Genomic DNA, 8,623 nt, shown 5'->3' on the forward strand with positions numbered 1-8,623 from the left:
TTTTCTGTTAAAATGTAATAATTACTTTATCAAACTAAGTGATGTATCCTTCAGAAGAGACGTACAAGGCTGTGCAGCCGATACTTATATTGATGGAGACCGACTTCATTTTGTATAAAATTCTAACATCTGGTAATTTTAGTGAATTCGAGGTAATTTTAAAAGCTCTGCTGCAAAGGCCAGAAAAGTTGCGACTGTATATCTCAGAAGACATGCAAAAGAAAACATGACAAACGAAACTCAGAATCCATTTAATGTCTGTAAAATCTCACTATTGTATGTTTCTATCCCTTTTTTAGTATACAATATTTAATCGTCCAACTCGTCGCCAGAATCGTCTCTTCGGCTTGTGATATCTTTACCTCCACCTGTGATATCTATTCCTCCGCCAGTGATATCTATTCCTCCGCCGGTGATATCTATTCCTCCGCTAGTGATATCTATTCCTCCGCCAGTGATATCTATACCCCCAAAATTGTCATCAATCATGTCTGAAACAGTCCTTCCTTGACGTTCTATAAACCTTCTGACATATATACAGATCTATATTAAAAATATTAACCAAAAATAAAAACAGTCCACAGCTTTAAAACCAAATTAATAGAATAAAGTAGGATTAGGGGTCACTATATTACACAACAGAGGTTGCTAAAACAGTTTCGTATAAAATCCAGGGGGTTTTCTCTGGGGAAAAAGCATGATGTATTGGGGTTTTCCTGCTATTTTTGTGGTGTACATGAAAATTAATTTTTAAAATTATAAATTGCATAATATAGAGGTTTATCTTTCGAATACATGTAAAAAATATGTAGAAATTCTTTTTAAATTAATTTTGTGACACTCTAAAATAAAGAAAGGTAGTTTCAAAATCATCCGGATTTTAGGCGTGCAGAATTTCATGAATTTTTTAGCAGGTAATATAGCTTTTTTAAAAGCTGGCGAATGTACCCCGAAAACACTATGAAACGATGCCTAAGAACTTGCACATAAATTAAAATGGCTGATGTATTTGCATTTTGCTATTAGGGGAGCATAAACTGCATATAGAGGCATCCTTTTCTCTATTCTCCTCACGTTTTGAGTGCCAAATAAAATATAGCATTAAGTTACATGTGCATTATTCTTTAATATTTACAAAATTCAGAGTTTTATTTCTTTATTGATATATAAATATATATAAATTGTTTTTACAATTTAATTTTATGCGGGCCAGTTTTGCTTGTCCCTCATCTAAAAACGTCCTTATAACGGTACAATTGAAACTGTGTTTTGCACCCAGATTGACTTTTCAAATATTAAATGTGAGATTTCCTCTTGTAGAGAAAAGATAAATATATTTTATAGCAAGAATTTTAACATTCATTTTTCAATCTCTTTGTTTTTCAATTAAGTAAGTATAAAATGGAAACTATCACATTAACCTATTAAAGTCTTCAAAAGCTTGATGTAAAACTGTAATGGTTTTATTGGTTGTACTCACGAGACCATTAGGGCCACTGAGAAGCCTTTCAATTTCGTCTTCCAATATCTGGATGACATAGAAGTCTAATCAGTTCAGGCCAGAGTCTCTACTTCTGATGGCGACTGATGGTCGTCTGCTGGTGCAATAGCCGGCTCTGATGAAACCTCTCTCTGTGAATTCAAACAACATATATATACTTATAAAGTGAGACATTTTGCCAATAGACTAAAAACTGCCTGCACCAGCGCTATTGTCTGTTTTATTAACTGTTGTCAGAGATTAGTATAGTTTCTTCTTTTTCTTATGACTGTTTCCTTAATGTTTTAGTATTGATACTGACAAGAATGTCATTACTTCTTCGCCAAGGTTAAATTACCCCGTGTGATGTAGACACTGAATCCTATTCTTGTTATTGCAACGCTGGCCAGACCTCTGTTACTCTGCTGAACCCTGAAATTGACAAAGCTCTCGTCATCATATTGTTTAACAAATCTCAGTCTCCTGCCTATATTAAAACTTTAATAATAAAAACAGATTGAGCTTTAGACAATGATTTACTCATCCATGCATACATACTTCGTACTGAAGTAGATGAATGGTCAATTTAAACTCAATATAGTTATACAGCATATAGTGTATTTGTTTGATATTTAATTTTGGGTAAAAATGCATTTTATTTCAGCAATTAATTTCGAATCAAAAATATAACGCCTTACAATGTTAGTAAAGTTTAAGTGTCAGAGGTAAATTCTGTATTGACAATATACTTCAGTTCACAGCATATACAATGTTTAACTTGTACAACTCAACGTACCACCAAGTTCTGTAGTCGTAGAACCAATCAAATCTCCCGTACACTTGGGCGTTGAATCCAATCCATTCATAGGTAGGTTGAAATCGCCTTCTCAAAGTCAAGTAAGTTCTTGGTGGTACAAAATCTGATTTGAAAGCTAAAACAAAAGACGCATTTGATAAGTAGAAAAGATTATTATGGCAATGTGAAAAAGTACCACGATTGATCAATAAAATGTCCTACTAAAATATGAATATAAGAAAGGAGGCATTTAATTAGTTATATAATATATAAGGTGTGTATTTTACCCTATGATTGCTATTCCAATTGCTATATTCAAGACATTTCTTATGAAGGATAAAGGCAGCGGCAAATCTCTGTCCATCCTATGTTTTATTCTCTCTCTCTCTCTCTCTCTCTCTCTCTCTCTCTCGCCTACTTTCTGACTTCGTAGGTTATATCAGCACTGTTTCCTCTGATGGGGGACTGAATGCCTCGTCGAATCTCTGTTAACACCAGCGGCTTTACTAAGAAACAGAGTTATTTATAAACTCTTCGTTTTTTCTAATTCTATTGTTTTTCTTTATTTGACAAATAAAATTACGATTTAAAATTCAATTACTATTAACAAATGAAAGAGCTGCATGGAAGATATCGTAATAATATTAATATCACAATGAAAGTTAAAGTTTATATAGTGATACTTACAATTATTCATATCAACATCTCTTGCGGTCATGTTGTTTACACCAGCTTGACTGTGTCCCGCTAAACACAGCAGACACAGAAACGACAAGAGTGGAATAGTAATTGCAGACATAGTGAAGTCCAACACAAAGAACTAGCAAAAAGTGTTCAGTCTCATGGAAAAAAAACTGCCCATTCACTGGCGGAGCGTGACAATTTATAGTGAAGAAAGTGCGAAAACAGGAAAGACAAGGTCATATCAGGTCCAGAATCTGAAATACAACTATTTCCTTATTTAACGGTTTATACAAGGACGTACATTACCTTAAGGATCTGAATTATTATTCTTAGACAACAAGACTTTTGAACCTTGAACTAGACAACGGCTATCTGAACAACCATTTAAATTGTCATGAATCATGCATACAATTTGAAGAAACTCTGAACCATATGACGGATATTTGTGCAAGCAAAGAAGAGTGTTGACTCAAACTTTGAATATCTTTAATAATCATTATATATTTCTATAACTATAAAAGAAAAAAAAGCCTTATATATTTCTTTGACTATAATTGTGAAGATATATAAAGTAAAATATCGAATTCATAAAGTTTTTAATAACATGAAAATCAGTGTTCAGAATCCAAAGTCCAAAGGAATCCATTTTAAACAACATTTCAGTTAATCTGCCAAACTATTATTATTTGTCAATACTTGTTATGTCATTGAATTAATATTGGTTTATTTATTTTAATGTTTTCAATGACTGCTGTTTGCGACAATTGAGTGCAAAAATGAAATTTTTACTCTATGATTTTTAAAATTGTTAATTTGTTTTATTATTTTTTTTTATCTTTTTTGCCATATTTATTGGATATGATTTGTCATCCACATGATATTTTTGAATGTTTCAATTGCTCTATTTGGTAAAATAGATGACAAAAATACATGTATATCAAACACTGCATTTTTTTTTAGTTAAGAATGTTTCAGTCGCAGTGTCATAGTAAAGAGACAGTAGAAACACGATATTTTTATAATCAAGATTCATTCATGATTCAAAACCAAATAAGTTCGAGCAGTTTCCACGTTGATTTCAAACGATTGATTGTAACATGCCTTGTCTAAACGTAAAACATTTTGAACGCGAGAATTTAATATCATTACAAGCCATTTATTAACATTTCAATATAGGTTTTGATTAAGGTCTTTTTATAAAGGCTAGATGTACAATTTCCGAATCACAGAAAAAAGAATTTAATGTGTAAAAAGGTTCAAATGAAAAAATGACATTAACAAGCCGTCAACCATCTCAAAAATCCATAAAACGAAATACAAATTTAAAGCAGAGCAACACGTACCAGACCTCTAAAAAGATAGAGGTAGGATAAGGTGCCTTGGAGGAGTGAGCATCCTCTGCTGACCGATCACACCCGCCGTGTGCTCTTTGTCGTAATCGGGAAAAAAAAACCAACGGAAAAGTCCGTAGACAAAATTTTATGTGATTAAAAGTTTTTTGATTGCTATAAATTTTACTAACATTGACGATTGCAACTTTTTAACAAATACTACAAACAAAATATCAAATATTAACAGCATATTAAATACGTGATGATAATGTACAATTTTTTAAATTCTTTCAAACGAAAAAAAAAATTGACCGGATATTTTGTAAAATAAAATTAAATTAGATGACATCATGAAGTCGGTAAGTTGAGAAAAGTCTATTCTCCAAAACAAAAACAAAAACTCTATAGAAACTGATGATACATGTATAACCGTACATATTAGGAGACATTAGTATCACGGAAATATTTAATTTAACAGACAAGCTGTTCACTTCACGGTAGATAAGATTTAAATATACTATAAAAACAAAAACACCACAGAACACTTCTCAAAAGTAATAAGTAATGTAGATAATGTGGTTATTTCATGCAGTCCGTGATTTTTCTTGCGTTGTTGAAGGTTTCAACCGACAAATAAACTGGTTACATCTAGATTGACTAGATTTCAGCCCTGTCAGAGGGAAAAATACTTGTTGAGATGATGAGAATATTGTAACAAATATTCAGAAGATCTACAGTGATATTTTATGCTGTCTTTTTATCTGGAGATGGTGCCTCCCATAGTAATTGTTTGTGTAAGCAGTGAGTCTGGCTTTACTCACTAGTGTTAACAAAACAGTAGTTTATGTAACAAAAATTTAAAATGTGTAACAGTATATCAGGATTATATACATATATGAAATATGATATGATAATGATCGGTTTTTACTTCAATTTAAAATAGAAATGTTCCTTCAATGTTCCTTGAATCCGCCTGTTGACTCCAAATTATGCATCTATATTGTCGTAGTTTAGGTGTTCTTTTATTATATATGTACCTTTAGCTAAAAATGTGAGATGTATTCATCAAACTAGCTAAAAAGGTTTGAAGCACGACTTCCCAAGTCCATTAGGTTCCACTATTATGATATATTGTTATTAAAGATACGGTATTCAGCATTACGTTACATTCTTCTCATTTTTCTATAAGTTGTTCAGTACGGACAAATAACCTAAGGGACACAATTACCGCGCTGGCACTGTTCTAATGTGTTTTCCTACCATCAAGCAAATTTGTATTTACTGATATTTTATGCGCACAGTGTCGATAGCGTTAACATTTCGTCTCGTGATTTATGTTGAAATTCAATATTGACTTTTAAATTTACAATTAAAGTCATATTTGTTATTAAAACGTAATAGATATTCATGCAACAAAGTTGTCAATGAAAAAAGTATGTGTAACTAGGCTGTAATGAGATTAATGGATATTAGAATAACCAAAGCATGATGCTGTCTATCGTTATGCATAGTTTAATTAGAGGATAGTAGTTTACTCAATTTTATCGTGTTGAATGCACAATAACCCATTTAAATCGTTCTTGTAATCATCTTTTTCTTAAATTTTCAATTTCATAACACGATTAAAACTAATAAATTGAAAACAACAATAATAAATGTCATCTTTATATATAGATGTACTTAACTGATATTCAATAGACGTGCATTTCTTCTATAGAAAATTATATTTTGAAGGTCTTTGGCGTAACATTGAAATTACGTTCATAGTATAACATAAGCCTCAACATCGTAAAATTAATAAATATTTACTCAAACGTTTTATCATTTAAAGTTGTAACTACAATCGTATTTCAGAATTCATGTCTACATGTTTCAACTTCACTAAAACCTCTGATGAAAAAAAGTCATCTTTCAGAAGATCTATGCAACGTTTGCTAGCAAAATTATATTTCAACAGCAAAATGGATGCTTCTTTTTATGTTCGGAAACGTTTTTTAACAATACAAATTCAGAATGAACCAGTCCTTAAAATTACATGGCTTAAATATCATGAATTGTTCTATTTAATAATAACTTAAATGTACGCGACGTTCACAATTTAGTACATCTGACTGATCACACAATGTCAGTCTCTAAATGATGGTCTAAATCGGTACTACTGAGGTAAACAAGATTTGCATTTTACTGTATGAAAAACAAAACAAAATACAACTTTGCAGGTATTATTGTTTTTTATTATTCTCATCAAATATACAAGAATGTTTGTTTGGTTGATGCAGATGTCCAGGTAACCTGTAAAAAAAATTAGAAATACAAGATTAAGATTGAATTTTCTTTGCTATACATTTGATTTATCCATATGATATTAATTGTTGAAAATGAGGATGAGGAAATATAAACTATACCTTGTAATGATAACTTCAGATTGTTAACCATTGAAATTGTTAAACAGTTTCAATACAGCATTTCCTCCGCGGTTTAGCAGACTTTTGACTGATTTACAGATCTAAAGCGAGAAGTTTTACTTATTAGAAATATATCAAAATTACAAACAAATATCAAAATAAGATTTAAAGACTCTCTCTCTCATATGGACTGTTAATTATATGTCTAACCAGGCCATTTGATCCAGCAAGCATTTTTCGGAAATCATTTTTAGAATCCTTGATCACAAGCTGATAGATCCAACTCCATAAACGTCCTCTGATTCTTAAATCTACTGACGGGGGATTGCTGAAACAGTTTCTTACTCGAATTCTGTTCCCTGCTGTGATAATGTACAAAAGCTGGTGGTCATAATTATGTTAATAGATGTATCATATAATTACCACTTTCAAAGAATTTGATTTTGATATCTCTTATTGAAATGCATTATTGCGGTCATCGTCGCTTTTCAAAGTAAATTAAAAGTTTGATGACATAAATTCAATCTTTTTTAATTTTTGTTATATCAATGCACTGGAAACTTAATCTTACATCTTACCTAATACAGCAGTGACACTAAATCCAATTCTCTTTGTTGAAAACGATACGTGTCCTTGGTCTGTGTACTGCCCCCTAAAAGTTCTTTATACATTAGCAGCCTTTTCTTATGATTAATAAAGAATGATTTAAACCATTTTTGAATGATAAATAATGTATCAGAATAAGGACATACAACCAGGACTTGTAACGTAACCACCAGTTCGTCTCTCCTTTTATTTCCCCGTCTCTTGCCGTCCATTCCACAGTAAGTGGATTGAGTCGCTTTATTCTTAGATCACTTTTTGGCAGTTGTAATTTATTTATTTTTACTCTAAATAGAAATAATCTGAAGAATATACTCGATTACGATAAGTTGTGATAAGACTTTGCTGTTTCGTATTAAAGCACTGAGTTTATCAATGGACACTTGTTCACGGTTCAAAAAAACAAACCTTAACATCATCACAGCTTCAATTTAATTTAAAAATATTTTTACTTACTTTGAAAGAGTATATCTCACATTTCCACTTTTGCCTTTGATATTCTTAGGAATCTTGCGCCGAATTTCCGCAAGTAGCAAGTTCTTAACTAAAATGCCACTCAAATTTTCACTGATCTACAATACCTAAATTTATTTGTGTTATGGTAAAGAAGAGGCAAAGCTAAAAATAAAAAAAAATCATACCTTTTAACAACCTTTTTATACAAGAAATTAACTTATTCTGTTTAGAAATACTCACTCCCATTGAGATTCACGTTTCGTTTTGACACATTATTTGCGCTGACCTGGTCATGGCCCTGTCCGCCTATTAAAAATAAACAGAGAAACGTTAGAAGTGCAATAGTTATTGCTGACATGATGAACCAAAGTTTAATTGTAGTTGTAAGTCGCTAGGACATTTTGTGATGGCTTATATACAAATGACACCATCATGAGATACTGAATACATAAGCATTTTTTTATACAACAGATGATACGAGTTTACGATATCTAATACAGGAACGGGTGAATATCTATCACATCACGTAAGCTGACTAGAATTACAGAAATCACTATCAAACATGAAAGCAAATGACATGAATGAAATGCAAACGTCAGCAGAACGTAAGATGACAACAAAGGAGTTAACGATTAGAAATCAACATCTTACTTTTTTGACCCCCTCCCCCCCAAAAATACCATTTCCATTTTTTTATCATATATTTTCTATTTATTTATTTATTTATTTTTTTTTAGATATTTATTGGTTTTTACAAAGGTTATGATCTTGATTAATTTATCTTAAAATATCTTAAAAGTATCTCTTAAAATGTGATTTTTGATGAATAAATTAAAATGGCTAATAACAGCTTTTTAAAATTTAGTAC

At 31.3% G+C, this 8,623-nt stretch overlaps 1 protein-coding gene and 1 pseudogene across 2 annotated transcripts; both read right to left on the minus strand.

Annotated features, from left to right (window-relative positions):
* Positions 1-309: 309 nt before the first annotated feature.
* Positions 310-3,090, minus strand: LOC128162643 (uncharacterized; annotated as a pseudogene).
* Positions 3,091-6,503: 3,413 nt separating this feature from the next.
* On the minus strand, positions 6,504-8,171 carry LOC128163917 (uncharacterized). 2 transcript variants are annotated; one of them, XM_052827607.1, is made up of 7 exons: positions 7,996-8,171; positions 7,756-7,843; positions 7,449-7,586; positions 7,275-7,348; positions 6,907-7,055; positions 6,697-6,797; positions 6,504-6,583 (listed from the first exon to the last, which is right to left on the minus strand). In XM_052827607.1, exons 1-6 carry the CDS (start codon positions 8,111-8,113, stop codon positions 6,720-6,722), a joined length of 645 nt encoding a protein of 214 aa, XP_052683567.1. In that variant the 5' UTR covers positions 8,114-8,171; the 3' UTR covers positions 6,504-6,583; positions 6,697-6,719. The 2 variants fall into 2 exon arrangements, with proteins under 2 accessions (XP_052683567.1, XP_052683566.1); XM_052827606.1 differs by having other exon boundaries at positions 6,907-7,058; positions 7,996-8,169.
* Between the last annotated feature and the right edge of the window lie 452 nt (positions 8,172-8,623).

The sequence above is a fragment of the Crassostrea angulata genome, chromosome 9 (genome assembly GCF_025612915.1).
Source record: "Crassostrea angulata isolate pt1a10 chromosome 9, ASM2561291v2, whole genome shotgun sequence".
Classification (NCBI taxonomy): Eukaryota; Metazoa; Mollusca; class Bivalvia; order Ostreida; family Ostreidae; genus Magallana; species Magallana angulata.

Coding starts and splice junctions, on each gene's coding strand:
- LOC128163917 (XM_052827606.1), bottom strand. CDS start 8,113: ATGTCAGCAATAACTATTGCACTTCTAACGTTTCTCTGTTTATTTTTA. Junction 7,349..7,448: donor TTACGTTACAAGTCCTGGTT/GTATGTCCTTAT, acceptor AAGAACTTTTAG/GGGGCAGTACACAGACCAAG. Junction 6,798..6,906: donor TTGCTGGATCAAATGGCCTG/GTTAGACATATA, acceptor TTCTCGCTTTAG/ATCTGTAAATCAGTCAAAAG.